Genomic DNA, 23,867 nt, shown 5'->3' on the forward strand with positions numbered 1-23,867 from the left:
TTAGGGTCTTTCATTCATTTACTCGTTTAACCAAACTTAAACATCAGCTATATGCCAGGAACTTGTGAAAGCACCAAAGACAGTTGTCTTAAGACTACGGTCGCAGCCAGGCATGGTGGCTCAAGCCTGTAATCTTAACACTTTGGGAGGCTGAGACTGAAGGATTGTTTGAGCCCAGGAGTTCAAGACAAGCCTGGGCAACATAGTGAGACCCTGTCTCTACAAAAAATTAAAAACCAAAAAGCTTGGCTTTATGGTATGCACCTGTCATCCCAGCTACTTGAGAGGCTGAGATGGGAAGATCATTTGGGCCTGGGTGTTTGAGGCTGCAGTTGGCCACGATCACGTGGGTGACAGAGTGAGACCCTGTCTTAAAAAAACCTAAAAGAGTCATGATCCCTGTCTTTGTAAAGCTTAAGCCTAGTCAGCCAGACCATCATTCAGTCAATGATCATCAATCAAAAAAATATGCAGTGACAGACTGGGAGGTACCTGATGGAAAACACAGAATAATATGCAATGTGGATTATTCTTTCTAAACAACAAGCATACATTCGATATAAGTTTCCTAATGTCCAAAAATGTATGTTTCTTTTCTAAAATTGGAAGTTTCTTTTCATTTGAAAAACTCAGAGCGATTTGTATAGAAGAGAGACTGAGTTCAAGAAAAGTCTTTAAAGTCCTTCATTTATGTTGGAGGACAGAAGTAAACTGCTTTTTTTACAGAGGGATTTGACCACAAAAGGTAGTTAATCATTCTCCTATTTGAGAAAAAAAATGCATTCAGACCTATGTGTGATGTAAATTGACCCGAGCCATTGATAACACTTATGAAGATAAGTTTTTGAGAAAAAAGTCCCCGAGTATATCTTATTATGCCTTAAAATTTGGAAATAAATGTTAGAGGGGCCAAAATTTGAGGCATATACATGATACTAGGAGTTTGTAAATATTTATCCAATGAATTAAAGAATGAATCTAATTTCAACATTTGTATCATGGGCATCCATTAAAAAGGAATTCTCTGTGGTCACTCATTACTCACTGTCTTCACATACCTGAAGGTAAGCAAAGAATCAAACTGGGGCTTTCAGCAGTCCATTCACTTTGACTGAATTCACATGATACCAAACATGAATGGACATTTGTGCTTTTCTTTTTAAAAAAAAAATTTCATACAGATAGCTGAAATTGTATGGACTACACCTTTCTAGGCGTTTCTTTACCAGGAACTCCTTGACAAGTTAAATACTTTTCATTGTGAGTTATTACGATCATTGACATGAATACTATTTGTTTTACTTCTGAATAACATGTTTGTTTAGCTGTTATGTGGTAAGATCACTATGAAAATGGACTTGGGTGGGACAGAGGATAAGAGAGGACACTTTCCTACCTGTAAGTAGTTTACATACCTCCAAAGTCACCCAAACCTTTTGCAAGTTTCTTTCATAGAAAAAGTATATAATTAAAGGTACAGTTTCTCCATCTGTTATAACAGATGTATTAGTCTTGAAATATACAAGGCAGCTCAATAATCTTAGCAACATAAGCATGTATGTGTAATGATAGGGGCTGGTTTTACTTTTTTATTATATTGGTTTCCACATGTCAATTGTAATCTATTAGATGGAATTTTTGAGTTAATGTCTTCCAAATGGCTGTCAGTGAATTACACTGATAATGATTATAGAACGTCGTGTCTCTTGATTAGCTTCTCAGAATTTCTGGTCAGAACAGTCAAATAATAAGATAAAAGAAATGAAAATAGATGAAGGAATAGGAAGTTAAAATACCACAATTACAATTTAGCTTTATTTACTTTTATCCAATTAAAGTGTAAACAGTCAAATGGAAGCCACAAAGTCTCATGTAACTTAATTGTGGAAAAGACATACCATAATTTCTGCCATATTCTGTGGGTCACAGAAACCAACTCTGGTATAATTTAGGAGGTCTAAACAAGTGTGAATACTGAGATGAGAATTTTAGGGGCTCTTTGGAGGCTAATTACTACTGCTGGCATCAGGGAACTCAAGTCGTCACTTCCTCTCATACAAATGAATCAATGCAGAAAGCTAGGCCTATCCTTTCACTTGGATTTCATTCTACTCTTAGCAATGTATATTCAGTTTGTATATGCAAGCACCGTTTTGAAGCCAGACACTTGAGGACTATACACTTTTTAACAGCTTTATTGAGATACAATTCACATACCATAAAATTCACCCACTTGAAGGGTACAATTAGGTATTTTTTAGTATATTTACAGAGTTGTGCATTCACTGTCACAGTCAATTTCAGAACATTTTAATTACTAAAAAAAGAAACCCCTTGCCTTTCAGCATCACTTTCTAGTACCTCATCCTCCTCCCTAGCCCTAGGCAACCACTAATCTGCTTTCTGACTATAGATTTGCCTGTTCTGGACAGGTCCTATTAATAATACCATACAATATGTGATCCAAGATTGGCTTCTTTAACTTAAGCAAAATGTTTTTTACAGTTCATCCACTTGTAGCATGAATCGGTACTTTCTTTTTATTGCTAAATAATATTTCATTGTAATGTAATATATGTTATGTATCTATTCATCAGTTGATGGACACTTGGATTGTTCCCACTTTTGAGCTATTACAAATAATTCTGCTATGAACATTTGTATACAGATTTTTGTGTGGACGTGTTTATTTCTCTTGGTACGAGCCTAAGAGTGGAACTGCTGTATCACATGATGACTCTATGTCTATTCTAGAAACTGCCAGACTGTTTTCCACAGTGGCTGTACCATTTACGTTCCCGCTAACAGTATATGAGTGTTCCAATTTCTCCACATCCTCAGAAGCACTTGTGATTTATTACCTATATTTTGATGATATCTCTCATAGCCTGAATAATGACCCCCCTAAAAGATATCCAGGTCCTTATCCCTGGAACCTGTGAATGTTACCTTGTATGGGAAAAGGGTGTATGCTGATGTGATTCGGTTAAGGATCTTGAGATGGGGGAGACTATCCTGGATTATCCAGGTGGGCCCTAAATGCAGTGATGTGTGCTCTCAAAAGGGATTGTTGCTAAGAAGAAGACAGAGGGGGATTTGCCTGTAGAGAGAAGAGTAGAGGCAAGGTGATTACAGAAAAAAAGGATGGAATGACATTGACACAGCTGAGGAATGCGAGCAGCTATCAAGAGATGGAAGAAGAAAGGAGAAATTTCTCCCCTAGAGCCTTAGGAGGGAACACAGCCCTGTCAGCCCCTTGATTTCTACCCAGCAAAGCTGATTTCGGGCATGTGAGGGGATACATTTCTCTTGTTTTAATTGTGGTAATTGTTACAGAAGTCATAAGAAATCAATACAGTAGCCATCTTGGGGAGTGTGAAGTGGCATCTCATTGTGGTTTTGATTTGCATTCATCTGAGGACTAGCTATGTTAGGCTTCTTTTTAGGTGCTTGTTGGCCATTTGTACATCTTCTTCAGAAAAATATGTACTCAGAGTCTTTTATTGGAAATAAATAATATAACAAAATATTTATTCATCCCTTTTAAAAACTGGGACATATGCCTATTTATTATTGAGCTGTAGGAATTCTTTATATATTCTAGGTATAAGTCCCTTATCAGAGATACAATTTGCAAACAATTCCTCTCATTCTTTGGGTTGTCTTTCTAACTTCTTGATAATTATCTTTGAAGCACTAAAGTGTTTAATTTTGGTGATGTCTAGTTTATTCTTTTGTTGCTTCTGAATTGGTGTCATATCTGAGAAACCATTGCCAAATCCAAGGTCATGAACATTACACCTATGTTTTCTTTTAAGAGTTTTATAGTTTTCTCTTTGATATGGTTTGGATCTGTGTCCCCACTAAATTTCATGTCAAATTATAATACCCAGAGTTGGAGATGGAGCATCCTGGGAGGTGACTGGATCATGGAGACAGTTATTCATGGTTTAATACCATCCTTCTGGGTGCTGCTGTCACAATAGTGAGTTCTCATGAGATCTGGTTATTTAAAGATATGTAGCACTTCCCCTCCTCGCTCTTCCTCCTGCTTTGGCCATGTGAAGTGCCAGCTTCCCCTTCACCTTTCACCATGAGCGTAAGTTTCCTAAGGCCTCCCCAGAAACTGAGCAGATGCTACCATGCTTCCTGTACAGCCTGCAGAATTGTGAACCAATTAAACCTCTTTTCTTTATAAGTTACTCAGTCTCAGGTATTTCTTTATAGCAGTATGAGAATGAACTAGTACATTCTTATGGTTAGTCTATGAGCCACTTTGAGTGAATTGAGTATATTTTTGTAGGGGTGAAGTACTGCTCCAAATTGATTCCTAGCTGCATGGATAGCCAGTTGCCTCAGCACCATTTGTTGGAAAGACTATTTTTCCCCCATTGAATAGTCTCAGAATCCTTATCAAAATCAATTTACTCTAAGTAAGAGGGTTTATTGTGGACTCTTTATGCTATTCCATTGACCTACACATTTATCTTTATGCCAGTAACACACTGTTTTGATTACTGTTGCTTTATAGTAAGTTTTGGAATCAAAAAGTGTGAGTCTACTACTAGGGAGTGTGTATTCTGGGTCTCTTGGATTTTCATATAAATTGTTTAACTTCTGCAAAGAAGTCAACTACAATGCTAGGAACTGCATTGAATCTGTAAATCAATTTAAGAAATATTGCCATGTTAACAATGTTAAGTCTTCTGATTCATGATCCATTTATTTGGGTCTTCTTTAATTTATTCAACAGGATTTTATAGTTTTTAGAATATAAATTTTGCAATTTTTTATTAAATTGATTGTTAAGTGTTTTATTATTTTTGATGTTATAAATGGAATTGTTTTCTTAATTTTATTTTCAGTTTGCTTATTGCAACTATATCAAAATACATTTTTTTTGGTATATTGATATTTTATTCTAAACCTAGCTGAACTACTTATTAGTTTAATAGTTTTTTAGCGGGCTCTTTAAGACTTTTTATACAAGACCATGTCATCTGCAAATAGCAATGACTATACTTTTTCCTTTCTGATCTAGCTGCCTTTTTTTTTTTTTTAAATGCTCTTGCCTAATTGTGTCGGCCCAAACCTCCAGTACAGTGTTGAGTAGAAGTGGTGACAGCACACATCCCTGTCTTATTCCTATCTTAGGGGGGAGGCATTCAGTCTTTCACCATTGAGTATGACATTAGCTATGACTTTTTCATAACTGTCCTTCGTTATTTTCAGGAAGTTCCCTTCTAATCCTAGTTTGTAGAGTGTTCTAAACATTAAGGGACGTTGAATTTGGTCATGTGCTTCATCTACATCTATTAAGATGATCATGTGATTTTGCCCATTATAATATTGATATGGTATATTACATCAATGTATTTTTTTTTTTAAGATGGAGTTTCACTCTCGTTGTCCAGGCTGGAGTGCAATAGCATGATCTCGGCTCACCCCACCTCTGCCTCCTGGGTTCAAGCGATTATTGTGCCTCAGCCTCCCTAGTAGCTGAGACTACAGGCTAGCACCACCACACCCAGCTAATTTTTGTATTATTAGTAAAGACAGGGTTTCACCATGTTGGTCAGGCTGGTCTCAAACTCCCAACCTTAGGTAATCCACCTGTCTCAGCCTCCCAAAGTGTTGGGATTACAGGCGTGAGCCACTGTGCCTGGCCATCAATGTATTTTCATATGTTGAATTACCTTGTCACTCCTGGAATAAATCTCACCAGGTAATAATGAGTAATCATTTTATTATGCTACAGGATTCAATTTGTTTGCATTTAGTGAAGATTTTTGTGTCCATATTAATAAAAGATATCATATATAAGAGTTTTCTTTACTTATAATGTCTTTGTCTGCTTTTGGTATCAGATAATTCTGGCCTGATAGTTTGGCAGGGTTCCCTTCCATTCTGTTTTTTGAAGAGTTTGTGAAGAATTGGTATTAGTTCTTTAAATGTTTTGTAGAATTCTTCAGTGAAGTCATCTCATCTTAGACTTTTCTTTGTTGAAAGTTTTTGATTGCTAATTCAATCTCTTTAGTTGTTATAGGTCCACTCTGATTTTCTGTTTCTTATTAAAAAATTTTTGATTTGGCAAATAAAAATTATATACATGGTGTACAGCAAGATATTTTGAAATATGTATACATTGTGGAATGGCTAAATTGAGCTAATTAACATATTCACTACTTCACACACTTATCTTTTTATGTGGGAAAAATACTAAAAATCCACTCTTGGCTGCAGCCTTCCTGGGATGCCAAAAACCTGAGTCTGCTTGCTTTCTCAACGGGGAGGCTTGTGGTCTGGGGCAAGTTTTCAGCCCTGGTCACTGGCTGCCTGGAAGTTGATTCAGTGCTACTGTCAGGGGCACAGTGGGTGTGAGACCAGCCTTCTAGGACTGTGGGCTGAGTGGGAGCAGGGTGAGGCCTGTGACTCCCAGCTTTCCCCTACTTCCCTGGTGACCTGTATAACTCAGCAAAGGCAGCCATAATCCTCCTGGGAATGTAACTCCAATGGACTTGGAACCACACTCCTATCTTCCACAGCAGCTGCAGCAAACCCTGCCCAAGGAGAGGCTGAGCTCAAACACACCTATCCCTGCCCCTACCTAGTGGTCTTTGTCTACCTGCCCTGGTAGCCAAAGACAAATGCCAAATTATCTTGGGAACTCTATGGCCCTGTCCACTGCTTGAGAAACTTGAATACTTAACCAGGTGTCCCGAGGGCAAGTTTGCATCCTCCCTCCACAGTTGATGCACTCTTGAAAGTGTCATCTCCTAGCTGGAGGCCAACCAACACAAAACCAGTGCACTAAACAAAAACACAACAGAAGACCCTCACAGAATCCACTTCACTCCCCTGCTGCCTCTACCAGGAGCAGGTGCTGGTATCCACAGCTGCAAGAAATGAAGACAGATCGTATCACAGGACTCCTTGCAGACACTTGCCAGTACCAGCCCAGAGCCTAGTAACTCTGCTGGGGGGCTAGACCCAGAAGAGCAAAAACAATCACTACCATTTGGCTCATCAGTATGGATGAAAGGAAGCCCCATTCACAGGAGAAGGGAGAGAAAGAACACTACATCAAGGGAGCACCCTGTGGGACAAATGAATTTGAACAGCAGCCTACGAATCCCAGATCTTCCCTCTGACCTAGTCTACCCAAATGCGAAGGAACCAGAAAAGCAATTTTGGTAATATGACAAAACAAAGTTATTTAACACCCCTAGAAGATCATACCGTCTCACCAGCAATGGATTTAAACCAAGATGAAATCTCTAAATTGCCAGAAAAGGAATTTAGAAGGTTGATTATTAAGCTAATCAAGGAAGCACCAGAGAAAGGTGAAGTCCAACTGAAGGAAATAAAAAACGTGATACCAGATATGAAAGGAAAATTCTTCAGTGAAATAGATAGCATAAATAAAAAACAATCACAACTTCTGGAAATCAAGGACACTCTTAGAGAAATGCAAAATGTACTGGAAATTCTCAGCAATAGAATCAAATAAGCAGAAGAAAGAAATTCAGAGCTTGAAGACAAGGCTTTCAAATTATCCCAATCCATCAAAGACAAAGAAAAAACAATTTACAAAACAAAAAAAGCCTCCAAGAAGTTTGGGACTCTGTTAAATGACCAAACCTAACAATAATTGGCATTCTCAAAGAAGAAGAGAAATCTAAAAGTTTGGAAAATATATGTGAAGGAGTAATCAAGAAAAACTTCCCTGGCCTTGCTAGAGGAAGATCTCTTGTCTAGAAATGTAGACATCCAAATATAAGAAGCTCAGAGAACATCTGGGAAATTCATTGCCAAAAGATCATCACCTAGGCACGTAGTCATCAGGTTATCTAAAGTCAGAATAAAGGATAGAATCTTAAGAGCTGTGAGGCAAAAGCACCAGGTAACCTATAAAGGAAAACCTATCAGATTAACAACAGATTTCTCTTTATTTTGAGCCTATGTGTGTCTTTGCACATGCGATGGGTCTCCTGAATACAGCACACCAATGGATCTTGACTGTTTATCAAATTTGCCAGTCTGTGTCTTTTGATTGGGGCATTTAGCCCATTTACATTTAGGGTTATTATTGTTATGTGTGAATTTGATCCTGCCATTTTGATGCTAGCTGGTTGTTTTGCCTGTTAGTTGATGCAGTTTCTTCATTGTGTTGATGGTCTTTACAATTTGGTATGTTTTTGCGGTGTTGGTACTGGTTGCCCCTTTCCATGTTTAGTGCTTCCTTCAGGAGCTTTTATAAGGCAGTCCTGGTGGTGATGAAATCTCTCAGCATTTGCTTGTCTATAAAGGATTTTATTTCTCCTTCACTTAGGAAGCTTAGTTTGGCTGGATATGAAATTTTGGATTGAAAATTCTTTAAGGATGTTGAATATTGGCCCCCACTCTCTTCTGGCTTGTTGGGTTTCTGTTGAGAGATCTGCTGTGAGTCTGATGGGCTTCCCTTTGTGGGTAACCTGACCTTTCTCTCTGGCTGCCCTTAGTATCTTTTCCTTCATTTCAACCCTGGTGAATCTGATAACTGCGTGCCTTGAGGTTGCTCTTCTTGAAGAATATCTTTGTGGTGTTCTCTGTATTTCCTGAATTTGAATGTTGGCCTGCTTTGCTAGGTTGGGGAAGTTCTCCTGGATAATATGCTGAAGAATGTTTTCCAACTTGGTTTCATTATCCCCGTCACATTCAGGTACACTGATCAAATGTAGGTTTGGTCTTTTTATATAATCCCATATTTCTTGGAGGCTTTGTTCATTCCTTTTCACTCTTTTTTCTCTAATCTTGCCTTCTCATTTTATTTCATTGAGTTGATCTTCAGTCTCTTGTATATCTATGTAACAATCCTGCACAAGCTGCACATATACCCCAGAACTTAAAATATAATAAAAATAAACAAAACAAAACAAAAAACCAGATTACTCAGCAGAAACCCTACAAGCTAGAAGGGATTGGGGTCCTATTTTTAGCCCCCTTAAACAAAGAAATTATCGGCCAAAAATTTCATATCCAGGAAAACTAAGCTTCATAAGGAAAGATACAGTCTTTTCCAAACAAACAAATGCTGAGGGAATTTTCCACTACCAAGCAAATCAGGGAAATGCAAATCAGAACTACAATGTGATATCACCTCACTCCTGCAAGAATGGCTATAATAAAAAATTCAAAAAAGAATAGATGTTGGCATGAATATGGTAAAAAGGGAACACTTTTACACAACCACTATGGAAAACAGTGTATGATTCCTTGAAGAAGTAAAAGTAGATCCACTGTTTTATCCAGCAATCCCACTACTGTTAATAGGCATGTACCCAGAGGAAATGAAGTCATTATACAAAAAAGATACTTGTACATGTATGTGTATAGCAGCAGAAATTGCAATTGAAAAATATTGAATCAGCCCAAATGCCCATCAACGAGTGGATAAGGAAAACTTGGTGTATCTATGTATACCATGGAATACTAATCAGCCTTAAAAAGGAACACAATAATGGCATTCGCAGCAACCTGGATGGAATTGGAGACTATTATTCTAAGTAACTCAGAAATGGAAAACTAAACAGTATATGTTCTCACTTATATATAGGAGCTAAGCTATGAGGACACAAAGGCATGAGAATGATATATTGGACTTTGGGGATTTGGGGAAAAGTGTGGGTAGCAAGGAATAAAAGAGTACATATTGGGTGCAGTATACACTGCTTGGATGATGGGTGCACCAAAATCTCAGAAATCACCACCAAAGAACTTATTCATGCAACCAGACACCACCTGTTCCCCAAAAACCTATTGAAATAAAAATTTAAAAATTTGTAAAATAATAAAAAGTACATTATAAAACAAAACAAAAAAAAATCTACTCCTTCAGTAATTGTCAAGTATACAAAACATTGTTACTAACTCAAGTCAGCACATTAGATTTCTTGAACTTATTCCTCTTAATTGAAATTTTGCATTTTTTAACCATCTCCTTAATCTCCCCACCTCTAGCTCTTGGTAACTACCATTCTACTCTCTGCTTCTATGAATTCAAATTTTTTAGATATCACATTTAAGTAAATCACACTGTATTTGTCTTTCTGTGCCTGGTTTATTTCACTTAACATGATATCCTCGAGGGGCATCTGTGTTGTTGCAAATGACAGAATTTTTTTTGAGGCTGAATAATATTCCATTGTCTGTATGTACCACATTTTCTTTATCCACTCATTTGTTGATGGACACATAGGTGGCTATTGTGAATAATGTTGCAATGTGCATGGCAATGTAGATACGTCTTTGACATATTGGTTTCATTTTCCTTGGATATATACCCATTGTAAGATTGCTGGGTTAAATAGTAGTTCTAACTTTTTGTGGAAACTACATACATATTTCCATAATGACTGCACTAATTTAAATTCCCACCAACAGTGTACAAGGGTTCCCTTTTTTCCACATTCTTGCTAACACTCGATATTTTTCTTCTTTTTGATAATAGCCATTCTAAAAGGTATAAGGAGATATCCCATGGTTTTGATTGCATTTCCCTGATAATTGGTGGTGTTTATCATCTTTTCATATGCCTGTTGGCCATTTGTATGTCTTCTTTTGAGAAATTTCTATTTAGGTCTTTTGCCTATTTTTTTCCTATCTTTTTTTTAGTTGGTTTCAGTAGTTTGTACTTTTTAGGAGTTTGTCCATTTCATCTCAGTTATCTAATAGATTAGCATACAAATGTCCAAAGTATTTGTTTATATTTTTTATTACTGTAAGGTCAATAGTGATATTTCTTTTCATTTCTGATTTTAGTTATTTTAGTCTTCTCTCTTTCTGGTCAGTCTAGCTAAAGATTTGTTGTTTTAGTTAATCTTTTTGAAGAACCATATTTGGTCCTTTTTATTTTTTCTATTGCTTTTCTATTGTTCTCTATTTTCTTTATCATTTTTCTAATCTCTACTTCATTTATTTCCATGCTACTCTTTACTATTTCTCTCTTTCTGCTTATTTAAGTCTTAGTTTGCTTTTATATCTCCAGTGTCTTAAAATGAGATGTTGAATTACTGATTTAAGATTTTGTTTAACACAGACCATTAAAACAACAAATTTCCTTCTAAGAATTGCTTTAGCTGCATCCCATAAGTTTTTTAATGTTGAATTTTCTTTTTCATTTATCTCAAATTATTTTCTAGTTTCTCTTGTAATTTTTTGACCCATTGTTTATTTCTGAGTGTATTATTTTGTTTCCGCATGCGTGTGAAATTCCCAAGTATTTTCATTATTAATTTCAAGTTTCGCTCCATCATAGTCAGAGAATATATTTTATGTGATTTTAATTCTTTGAAACTTATTGAAGTTTATTTTATGACTTAGCATGTGTCTGCCTTGGAAAGTGTTTCATATGCACTTGAGAGGAATGTGTATTCTGCTGTTGCTGGGTGGAGTGTTCTAAAGATCTCTGTTAGGTCTAGTTGGTTTATACTGTTTTTCAAATCTTCTATTCCTGTTGATCTTCTACCTATTTGTTTTCTCCAATATTGAAAGTGTGCAATTGAAATTTCTGACTATCATGGCTGAAATATCTCTGTCTTCCCTCAAATCTGTCAGGCTTTGCTTCATGTGTTTTGGGGGCTCTTTTTTTGGTGTATATATCTTCATAAATGTTATCACTTCATGATGAATTGATCCTTTATCTTTATAAAATGATTTTTATCTCAAGTAATGAGTTTTTAAAGTCTATTTTGTCTGATATTAGTATAGCCACTCCTGGTTTCTTATGGTTGCTTTTTGAAATGATATTTTTTTCGATCTTTTTGTTTCAACCTGTTTATATCTTTGGATCTAAAGTGTGTCTCCTGTAGAAAGCACAGAATTGGATCTTGTTTGTTTACACAGCCTGACAATCTCTATCTTTTAATTGTACTGCTTAATTCATTACATATAAAACAAACATAACATTCTGAAAAGTGGAGGAAAAAAGGCCAACTGGCTAGAGCCCTCAGGAGCCAACTAATAACATGTTGGTAAGTTCCCTGGGTTTGTTATGCCTAATATGTACTAGATTAAGTGTGAAAAAGCTGGCAAACTGGAATCCCCAATGAGTGCAGACCAAAAACACCCAACAAATTCCTGCTCTTTCTAGATAGTGGGCCAGAAAGAGAAAGCCTAGTAGAAAGCTTTTAAGCAGTAACTGCTCTGCTCCAGCCAAACACCACAGGAGAAAATGGTGGCTTCACTCTCACCCATGCCAGCAAAGGTTGAGTTGGGAGCATAGACTTCTACACTTGCTAGGTGGTAATGAGCCCCCCTTGTAACACTCCCTCACCGCCCCCTGGTGTCAATGGAGAATATGTGAGAGGCTAAATCACCCCCAGTATAATAAGGCACCTCTCCCGTTACCTGCTGGGTTGGAGTGAGAGAGTCAAAACATTGCCACCACCCTCATGGGTGAAATCAAGATATATTTAGATGAAATAAATTATGAATTTGTCACCAGCTGGCTTACCTCAAAAGAATAAAAAAAGTTCTTTAAGTAGAAAGGAAATAATAAAAGTCCTAGACATCAGGAAGAAAGTGCATAGTAACAAAACCATGAGTAAATGCAATAGACCTTCCTTCTCTTGAGTTTTCTAAACTGTGTTTTGTAGTAGAAGCAAAAACCCTAACACTGTGATATGATCCTATTATGACACTATCTGATGTGTGTTTAATTTGGAAATAGTTAAGACACTTATATTATTAACAAAGGAGAGCAGAGGTATGTAATAGGAGGTAAACTTTCTATATTTCACTTGAATTGGTAAAATGACACCACTAGCAGACTGTGAAAAGTGATGTATCTATAATGTATTTCCTAGAGCAACCACTAAAAAACCTATGCAAAGAGAGACACTTAAAAACACCATAGATAAATCAAAATTGAATTCTAAAAAAATGTTCAAGCAACCCATAGGAAGGTAAGAGAAAGCAAACACAGAAATAACAGAAAAAATAGAAAACAAGAAATAAAATGACATATTTAAGCCCTAACATATCCAAATATAAGCAAGATTTTTTGCAGATGTAGCTGATTACCCTAAAATGTTTATGAAAATGCAGAAGAACTAGAATAGCTAAAACAATTTTGAAAAAGAATAATAAAGTGAGAAGAATCAATCTACCCAATTTCAAGACATATTATATAGCTAATGCAGTCAAGGATGTGTGGTATTTACAGAGGTTAGATATATAGATCAATGGAACAGAATAGAGAACTCAGAAATAGACCCACACAAATATGTCCAACTGATTTTTGACCAAAGTGGAAGAACAGTTCAGTGGGGGAAAGAAGCTTTTCATCAAATGGTTGTGGAGCAATTGGACATCCATAGGCAAAAAACAACGAAGTTACGCAAAAGTTAGCTCAAATGAATCACGGACTTCTATGTAAAAAATAAAACTAAAGTTGTATAAAAATATGGAAGAGACCTTTTTCACGTTCTAGAGCTAGACAGAGCATGTATGACACCAAAATCACAATTCATAAAGGGAAAATTGGACAAATTGGACTTCATTAAAATTAAAAACTTTGTAAAAGATCCCATTAAGAGAATGAAGAGACAAGCTACTGACTGGGAGAACATATTTGCAATTTATATAACCCAATAAGGACTAGGATCTAGAACATATAAAGAATTCTCAAAGCTCAGTGTTAATATAACAATAGCAAATTTCAGTTCAAAGATGGGAGAAAGACATGAGTAAGGATATAAGATGGCAAATGAGCACATGAAATATGTTAACATTAATGGTTAGAGAAATGCAAATTATGGTGACTCACGCCTGTAATCCTAGCACTTTGGGAGGCTGAGGTGGGTGGATCACCTGAGGTCAGGAGTTCAAGACCGGCCTGCCTGGCCATCATGGTGAAACCCCATCTTTAAAAAAAAAAAAAAAAAGCAAATTAAATCAAAATAAGATATTACTATAGACTTATCAAAATGGCTAACATTAAAAACAGTGATAACCATAAATGCTGATGAGAATGTGGAAGAAGTGGATCACTCATAAAATTACTCATGTCATTCAAATCATGTCATAGCTATTCTGGAAAACAGTTTGGTAATTAAAAAATATATAAACACTCGACTACCATATGACCCAGCATTTCTACTCTTGGGGATTTATTCCAGAGAAATGAAAACTTATGCTTACATAAAAACCTATACACAAATGTTTATAACTGCTTAATATGTAATAGATAAAAATTGGAAATAGCCTAGATATCCTCCAAAGGATGAATGGTTAAACAAATTGTGATACATCTATCTATATATTTTTTAAAATTTATTTATTTATTATACTTTAAGTTCTGGGGTACAAGTGCAGATCATGCAGGTTTGTTACATAGGTATACACTTGCCATGATGGTGGTTTGCTGCATCCATCGCCCCGTCATCTACATTAGGTATTTCTCCTAATGCTCTCCCTCCCCAATCCTCCCACCCCCTGCTATTCCTCCCTTAGCCCCACCCCCACCCCAGGCCCCAGTGTGTGATGTTCCCCTCGCTGTGTGCATGTGTTCTCATTGTTCAACACCCACTTATGAGTGAGAACATGTGGTGTTTGGTTAAACTGACACAAGAATATCTATCTATATTATATGGAATCCTCCTTAACAGTAAAAAAGAATGAACTGTTGATGATGAGACTTGAAATAATTATACTAAGTGGAAAAAAGTCAACCCCAAAAGGTTCTACACTGTATGATTCCATTTATATAACATTCTCGATATGACAAAATTATAGCAAAGGAGAAAAGATAGGTTGTAGCCAGGGCTAAGGAGGACGTGGGGATTGGATAGAAGTATGTGGAGGTGTAAAAGGACAGTATGAGGGAGTCTTGAGATGATGAGAATGTTCTGATCTTGATTATATCAGTGTCAATATCCTGGATGTTATATTGTCCTATAGTTTTACAAAAATATTTGCAAGATACGGCTTTAGTAAATCTGTAAGTTTGGTGTGTAAATTGATTGACAAAACAAGGTAAAAAGAAGAAAAAAGGTAGAAAGTTTCCAAAACAAGGTAAAAAAGAAAAAAAAAAGCAAACTAAGTCCTCATATCAAAATAATTTGTAAAGCATCTCTTACCTTTTTCCTCTAATTGTCATCTCTCTCCCTTCTTTGCTATTCAACAAATGAGTCTTTGCTATTAAACAAATGAGGAATCTTAATTCATTCAAGTAGTTTCATGTCAGTTATTGCTGTCAAAAAAAAGATGCCATTCTGTGGTCCAAATCAACTGCACACGTTATAGAATCTTTCCTGGGGTTTTATGATGACAAGGGTTTCCACCGTTCAGACAATAAAGAGCTTGGTGTGTAGTCAAGGGAGCAAAGCCAAGCCTGCTCTTTTCCTTCCTGTCAGTTTTCTGGATAGGTTTGTTCTGTTCTTCCAGAAATACTGTAAACTACTCTCTAAAGCCTTAATCACCTCTTCTTCCCAGAATAAAATAAAAATGAGTTAACCACTCATTTCAGAGGCACCTCAGGGGTGAAAAGAGTGATAAACTACACATGTCTTTATCTGCACCATCCAGCAGTGATAGAACTCTCCTGAACTTTGTTCCAGAAAATCCCAGAGCTGAGCCAGTGCCCAACACCCTTGATCCACATATGTTTGTAAACTGGCATTTTAAATGACAGTTACTTCATCACTTCTGCTTAAAGTGCTTGTAGAATAAAGATGCCACAGAAAATTTAGGTAAAGTTATTTACTTACTTATTTATCATTTTAATTGTCACATAAGTGTACATATTTATGGGATATAGTCTGATGTTTTGATGCATGTATACAATATGTAATGATCAAATCGAGTAATTAGCATTTCCATCACCTAAGACATTTATCATGTCATTGTGGTGAGAACATTCAAAATCCTATCTTCTAGCTCTTTCGAAATAGTCAATGTATTATTGTTAACTGTAGTCACTTACTATGAATGTAGTGCCAGAACTTACTCCTGAACAGTAACTTTGTACCTGTTGACCAACCTCTCCCCATCCCTCTCTCTCCACTGCTCTTCCCAGCCTCTGTTAACTACTGTTCTCTAAGTAAAATGTTTGGACAAATGCTTATAGTTTTCTAATTTTGGACACTCCAAAACAAACTGAAAATGAAGAGAATCAACTCATGTATACATAAGAAAGATTTTACTTGTAATAATACAGTATACTCTCTATTTAGACATATTTAGCTTTTATCCGAGCCTCTGATTGTGGATTCTCATAGATAAGTTTATGATTTTTCTAGTGCTTATTTATCTCAGGGTTCCTCTTAGTCATTATGAAAGACTAGCAATGTGGTGAGCACAAAAGACCTTAGCTGGTTTTCAGGCTGTCAGAAGGATTGGCCACAACAGTTATTTCCCTTCCTAATTAGTATTTTGAAAGTCAAAGCAAAATCAAGAAACAGTTACTGATTTCAGGCAGAGTGACTAAGCAGTGTAAGCCCAGCCCTTGGCCTTGGGTAGCTTGCAATCTACTAGCAGGGCAAGAATAAAGGTACTCAATATAAATATATTCAATAAAGATATTGACTAATAGTGCAGGATGGCAATAAAACATGTTGTGTAAAAGTAGTTTATTCTGTATTAAATGAATTATATTATAACGCTTGACCTGAGTTCAATAGAGAGAGAAAATAATTCAAGCTCAAGCCACAAAAAGAAGGCCTGACAGAGAGCAGAAAGGATGTAGGATGAAGAACCCATGCTAAAGAGGCTACCTTTTGATTTTCTAAAGTAGACGCTATGCCATTTAACTTGTCCCTGAGGATCAGAACTGTCATCAACGAATATGTTAATTTTCTAATTATGGAATGCCTTCGTTCCTAAAAGCAATTTCAGAATTTTTTTCCTCCCCTCCCTGGCACCGCCAATCCCAAGCCCTGTGCAGCAGCATGGTAGTGCTTCTGGGAAAAATGCCGAAGTATTTTTCTTTGCTATTTTTCCTCGCTATTTTTCTTCTTGCTATTTTTCACAAGTGTCTTTGGCTTCAACCTTAGAAATTGTCCTGGTGAATGAAATTTAGGCTGTAGTCAGCAAAAAGACAGGGCTAATAAAGCATTTTTCTCTCCCATGGGAAGACAATGGGCACATTTTTCAGTGTCACTCTGAGATAGAGAAGTTGTAAAGCTGGCTTACATTTCCAGAGGAGGTAACAGTAGGATTTACAGCACACATCGTTCCATCAGTGTCTTTTCAGACAGCCTGTCTGGCTTTTGAAAATCTTTCTTACCTGTGATTGCTCTATCCCTGCATGATGAGTATGCATGAAAGAGAACAAAGTGGACTAAGCCCTGAGCTGCCATTTAGGGTACCCTGGCTTCATGGTCCTAGCACCTCTGCCTACAAAACTGAAGGAGATCTGTATATTTTCTGTGATTGGTACCATTAGGTCAATTTAGAAATTTGGTTGGATTTATTATAATTTTGTGTAGATAAAATGTCTTTCTCATGTTTAATAGAAATATACTATATATATATATATGTGTGTGTGTGTGTGTGTGTGTATATATATATAAAATCCCTCTATATCCACAAACGTAATCTCTGGTAGCTTGATCCTACTTGCAAGTCTGAACATTCTTTTCCCTCTTTTGAAGGTTGCTGAACATTGAAAGCGAAATGATCAAATTTGCCAGTTACTATGCTGGAATTGCTGTCGCAGTACTTATCACAGGATATATTCAAGTTAGTAGCTCCTCTGTATAATTTATAGATCAATATCTGATCTCAAAGACATTACAATGAGATGCGATGTGTTGCCACCCTTTAAGCTAATCAGAAGCCCTAAGAACTACAGTCTGAAATGAGAGAATGGGGAGGGATTCTTCTCTCAGGTAGACAACTTAGGAGGATGCAAGTGGTTGTCCAGAGAGATGAAAGATAGACTTGTAGTTGTAATGTCCTGTCCTCCCCTGCCTTTCCCTACCTCATCATCTCTTCTATATCCAGAAATGGATATTTGCAGGGGGCAGTTTGTAGAGGGCAGTTGAGTAGCTTGAAGAAACGGAGGGCAGGGATAGATAGAGGAAAGTAAAATTTGCTTTCTTTTTCTTTCATTGCAAAAGTCTCAACAAACTGCATTCCAACCCAAATTCTGAAAAGCTGAATCTACAGCATATTTTAGATTTAAGTGATGGAAGGGCTTGGAGTTACTTAACCTTTATTAAGAAAGCAAAATATTTTATCTTTTGCCTACTTTTGTAGAAAAACAATGAATTCCTTCCTATTCATTCAAGAAATTTAGGCAGTGCTGTTCTAAAGAGAAATGAATCCATCTTTCCCATTTAGGCATTGGGAATTTTAATGACAGGCTTTTTTTTTTTCTCTTTTTTTAGTTAGGGAAACTCTATCAGTAGATTAGATTTATGCTGATGTCATAATTTTTGTCTTACATTTCTTGAAAATTATTGCCTGAAAATTATGCATGAATGCTTCTAGAAAAGTCTCTCAGGGAGGAAATTCACTTGGAAATGGCATGAAAAATAGTTATTTAAGAACAATAATGCCTTATTTTTGGTGCTGTGCGCCTTCTTTTACACATGAGGAAAGTGAAGCTCTGTAGGGTGAAGTCCAGAAGACATGAGCCTGCTCAAGTGTCAGAGTTGGATTCAAACCCAAATCTCAGGCTACCCTGCCTAAAGTTCTGTTTACCTCCACTTTTAGCAGCAGATGACAGAGCTCACACCTCAGTTCCCAAGAAAAGGCATTTTCTGAATTACTTTCCCTCTTTTCTCAGCTGTTGTATTGAAAGTACTTTCTTCTGAAAAAAGAAGAAATTAACAAATATTTCCAACATGGCAATGCTAAACATTCCTTTGTCCATTTCCAGATATGCTTTTGGGTCATTGCTGCAGCTCGTCAGATACAGAAAATGAGAAAATTTTACTTTAGGAGAATAATGAGAATGGAAATAGGATGGTTTGACTGCAATTCAGTGGGAGAACTGAATACGAGATTCTCTGAGTAAGTGGCTGGTAAAACAGTATTTTAGTGTGTGATTTTTGGATAATAAAACTCTTCCTTCTAAATTAAATAACAATTTTAAAATCTTTTCAGTTTTCCTTTGTTTCATCTCTTAACTTGGGCTTTCATAGGTGGCACAGCTTTTTCATAGGTCACACTGACAGATATGGACGTTAAAAATTGAAAGTCAAGGTACTGCAATTTGGTTTATAGACCTTAATTAAAATATTAGAAATGAAGTATTATATAAGACAGCTAAAAAGGTTTAGCCGTCCAGGTGTAACTGGATTTAAATCCAGTTTATACCTAGTTTAGGTTATTAACAGTCACCCAGGAATTCTAAATGAGAGGAATTAGAATTGGTTGAACCCTATTGAACTGAATTTTGAGGTCCCCTGAAAGACAGTCACTCTACAGTGTAGATAAAGTATACTGAAAGTTGGGACCCCTAGCTTCCAGCACTTACTCTGCTCCTAACTGTGACCTTGAACAGTTATTTAACCTTTCTGGAACACAGTGGCCTAATATCTGGGTGATGTCTTAGGGTCTTTCTTGCTATTAAGTTCCAAGCTCTATGCACTCCATCTGGACAAAAGATTAAGAGAATGTTCTCAGGAATATGAATTTAATATAATTATATTCAATCAATATTGCAATTACCTTGTACTTCTGCTCTTAAGGAATTTACAGCCTTGTAGGGGAAATAAGAAGTGCAAGCAAATAAATAATAGAACTAACACATATTAATTGTTTATTACATGGTAGGCACTGTTCCATAGGCTTTACATATATTCACTACTTTAATCTTCATTACTACCCACTGGGATAAGTTCTATTATTGCTCTCATTTTACAGACAAGAAAATTGAGTCATAAAAAGGTTAAGTAACTTTGCCAACAAGAGTTTGTATTCACATTCCTAGTCTGGCTCCAGAATCTGTGCTCTTCATCACTACTCTATACTGCCTCTAAGCAGAATGCAATAATTATACGCACATACTCGTGCACAAGGATTAATTACAGTATTATGGATATACGGGGAGAAAGGTGCTACTTCTTCTTGGGGAATTATACAAGACTGATGAACAATCAATCTATGTATGTGACTAGAACCTTAAGGCTGAAAGGATTCAGCAGGCATAAAGAAAGAAAGGCTATTCAAGATAGAGCAAGAATATTAGCTATGTAAAAGAAAAAGTCAAATAAGATGGTTTCCAAAAGCCTTTATCAACACTGAGTACCAGCTGGGAAACACAGATTGAGGATAAAGTTGGTTGGCTATGAAAAGAGAGGCTTGATAACATCCCAAGGTGCAGCAAATTTTCCAAGATTTCAGAGACTGTTAATGCTACCCATGGGTGATGGGGATAGAGAGACGAGAATGTTTAAAGGGAAAGACAGACTTTCAGCAAGACATTTGAATGATCAAATTCAGTTTTAGTGACCAAAATCTTTCTGGTTTCTAGTGATATTAGTAAAATCAATGATGCCATAGCTGACCAAATGGCCCTTTTCATTCAGCGCATGACCTCAACCATCTGTGGGTTCCTGTTGGGATTTTTCAGGGGTTGGAAATTGACCTTGGTCATTATTTCTGTCAGCCCTCTCATTGGGATTGGAGCAGCCACCATTGGTCTGGTAAGAATGTCTTTTTGCATCTCTCCTTGGGATGATGTTTGCCCTCATAAATAACCAAAACTTGTGAAACTTGAGTCCCTTTTCCTGGGTATAGTTAGCAACAAAATTTATCACTATTTTCACGTTGTTTGTTGGATTACTCCCCAGTGTCAAATGACATTTCACAGAATAGGGATTAATGATGTTTTAAGAAAGTAAATATTGTTTTATTAACAACAGTTACATTTATTGAGCAGTCACTATCTTTCTAGGCACTATTAGGAACTTCACATTCATTATGTCTAATCTTTATGGCACTCTTATAAAGTGAGCACTAACATCATTTTAAATATAAGAAACTGAGGTTCAGAGAGGTAAGGGGACTTGTCTGGGACTACACATCTGGCAGAGCAGTATTCAAGTCTAAGGGACTCTAACTCCAAACCCCACCCACTCTCCAGTATGCCTGTTGTTCCCTATGTCCTCCCAAGCTCAGGCACATCCCTCAAATGGCACAACAGACAGACTCAGAGCATTAACAAGCACATAAAAAAAATTTCTACAGTCACAACTGTGTTCTCCATTTCATCTTATCTTTCAGCGGAGGTTATATGACCCATTCCAAGAGTTATCCCCATTACTGTCTCAGTTCCCCACGTATTGAGGCCAAGACATGTAGGAGTAGGAATTTTGGGTCATATCGATTAAAAACACTCCCAAGGACTGAGAAATTAGTATTATTATTAGAGGAGCCACATTAGCTAGCATGTTATGGGATCACGCATACTAAAAATTTGCTATAAATGAGAATAGAATTTAACTGAAAAACTGCATACACACTCACACATCATTGAGCAATAGGTACCAATTTCCTATTGCTCAATAGCAAAATATTCTCACAGTCCACTGACTGCATTACTCAAACACTTCCCAAATAATAGAGAAAATGGTATAAAATGACAATAGCAAAGAGCTCACTGCATTTCACTAGGTCACCACTTGGCTCTACCACTAACAGGTTATGTGACTCAGGAAAAATACGTTTAACCCATGAAAACCTCAGTTTCCTCATCTTTAAAATAGGGATAATACCTCCCAAAAACATTATGATGATTTAGGGAATAATCCATGTTATGTACTTAAGCAGTGTCTGGCACAGAATCAATTGTTAAAGAGAGATGTATGTTTTAAAATCCACTATGTCGTTCAAGCTTTACGACAGTCTTTCCTACTAACTGCTTTCCAGCTATACTCCAGGGAACACTCAACTTCCACAGAAGAGCTTCAGGGGTTTTGCAAACATTTTGTTCATTTTTTTTTTCTAATACACTTAATCTCTTCCTTCAAACCTGTAATAAAGTAATATCCACACTCACATGGATCATAGGCCACATTTCAACATGCTGGAGATTAAAAACATAGCCTAGTTCACTTGGTTTTAAACAGAACTAATGCTTAAGTTCTCTAGTTATCTCAGTATGCATTTCCACCTTCTCGTAAATGTGTCACTGATTTGGAATGTTGTAGGTCTGCACATGTCTTGTCTTGCTTTCAAGTCTGTGTATGTTTGTTCCTATACAAGAAACTTCTACAAGCAACTATGTAATAAACTATACAAGCAACTTCACTAGGCTAAATGTAAATTTTAATGTTAACAAAAACAGCCTCAGTCTTGACAACACAGTAAGGCCCCATCTCTACAAAAAAAAAAATTTTTTTTAAATAGCCAGACCTGGTGGCATGTGCCTGTAGTGTCAGATACTCAGGAGCCCGAGGCCAGTGAAATGCTTGAGTCTAGGAGTTTGAGGTTGCAGTGAGCTAGGATCATGCCACTGTACTCTAGCCTGGGCAATAAAACAAGAACCTGTTCCCACCCCCGCCCCCCGCAAAAAAAAAACAAGTCTCATTTTCCTTACTGTTACATTTTCAATTCACGTGTTTTATAAAATGTGGACTGATGAAATAAATATATTATTTTTAAAAATGACTATGAATACTTAACTTATGTCTTAGAATGTCATCTAAGATTTTGTTTTTTAAGAGTTTTGCTTCTAAAAATTTGGAAAAACTACTGGAAGATAAACTCCCTTAGTCTGGGTATTATATATTTTTTTAATATTTCTGAGTTAGTTGATCTTCCACAATATGTGTTTTTTCTTCTTCTTGTTTATTAACCTTTGCCAGAGGTTTCTTTGGGGGTTTATTTTGACTAGGACTCAACCCAAGTCTAATGTGTCTACTATTAAGTACAGATGTCTTTTCATTTCCTTTTGTAAAATTCAAAACTACATAGTTGAGTATTTCCAACTGAGTGAAAATGGGGTAATATTTACGTGGAACTTTATTTTCTGGAATCATCTCTCAACATCATGCCTATACTCTATATGCTGTATGCCATATATTATACCCAATTATGATATCTGCATGGGTCTCTGGTATTTGTCTAAAAATTATACAATGGCCATTGGCTAATAGCAATGAACTATGACATGGTCTAACTTAACACTTTTTAGTATAATGACTGACACACTTTAGTCTCACGGAATGTCCTGTGAGGAGGTTCTTGAGTCTGTCTTTTAGTAGGGTCATTTTGATATATCAACCACCAGACACCCTGGATGAAGCTTATCATAATCCAAATTTGGACCAGATTTCTTCCTCCTGTCGATGTTACAGTGAGAATCTACTCTTGTATTAAACCATGCCACATGTTAAATGAATCTGAATGGCAGACTGACTTACCTATTTTCTTGGACTTCACATTTTCTTTTCTTCTTTTTGATTTTTAGAGTGTGTCCAAGTTTACAGACTACGAGTTGAAGGCCTATGCCAAAGCAGGGATGGTGGCTGATGAAGTCATTTCATCAATGCGAACAGTGGCTGCCTTTGGTGGTGAGAAAAGAGAGGTTGAAAGGTTGGTTAATTGGGATCTGATTCTTTCTTTATCTTGATCAATCAGCATAGTACCCTGAATCTCTCAGTTTGTGCAAAGTGGCAGACCCACCTTGGTCTATGGCCTCTGGGGGAAATACTTGTTCAAGAGGGAGCTAAGCAGAGAAATTTAGATTGGTCAAAGCACTATAAAAAGTCTCAAGCCTTTAGCAGTATGTTTTTAAAGATGTCGCAGTTGGCAATTTTTAGAAAGCCAACTTAGGGTAGATATTTCTTTCAAACTCTGATGTACATATCTACACATATTATATCTCATACCAGTCTATAGTGCTGTTTGCTGACATTAAAGAAAAGCCTACA

The 23,867-nt window shown here is 36.6% G+C and overlaps 1 protein-coding gene across 3 annotated transcripts in view; it reads left to right on the plus strand.

The window, feature by feature from the left end:
* Window positions 1-23,867, plus strand: part of ABCB11 (ATP binding cassette subfamily B member 11) — a 124,641-nt gene that overhangs the window by 20,966 nt on the left and 79,808 nt on the right. For all 3 annotated transcript variants that reach the window (XR_010344588.1, XM_021672504.2, XM_064382637.1), the window contains 4 exons: window positions 17,634-17,721; window positions 18,866-18,999; window positions 20,465-20,636; window positions 23,405-23,529. Coding sequence is in view for 2 of the 3 variants with exons in the window: in XM_021672504.2 (XP_021528179.2) it covers window positions 17,634-17,721; window positions 18,866-18,999; window positions 20,465-20,636; window positions 23,405-23,529 (519 nt within the window). In the remaining variant the exon portion in view is untranslated. The remainder of the gene's footprint in view (window positions 1-17,633; window positions 17,722-18,865; window positions 19,000-20,464; window positions 20,637-23,404; window positions 23,530-23,867) is intronic.

Source organism: Aotus nancymaae, unplaced genomic scaffold (genome assembly GCF_030222135.1).
Source record: "Aotus nancymaae isolate 86718 unplaced genomic scaffold, 86718_ANA_hifiasm-v0.15.2.pri h1tg000029l, whole genome shotgun sequence".
Lineage (NCBI taxonomy): Eukaryota > Metazoa > Chordata > Mammalia > Primates > Aotidae > Aotus > Aotus nancymaae.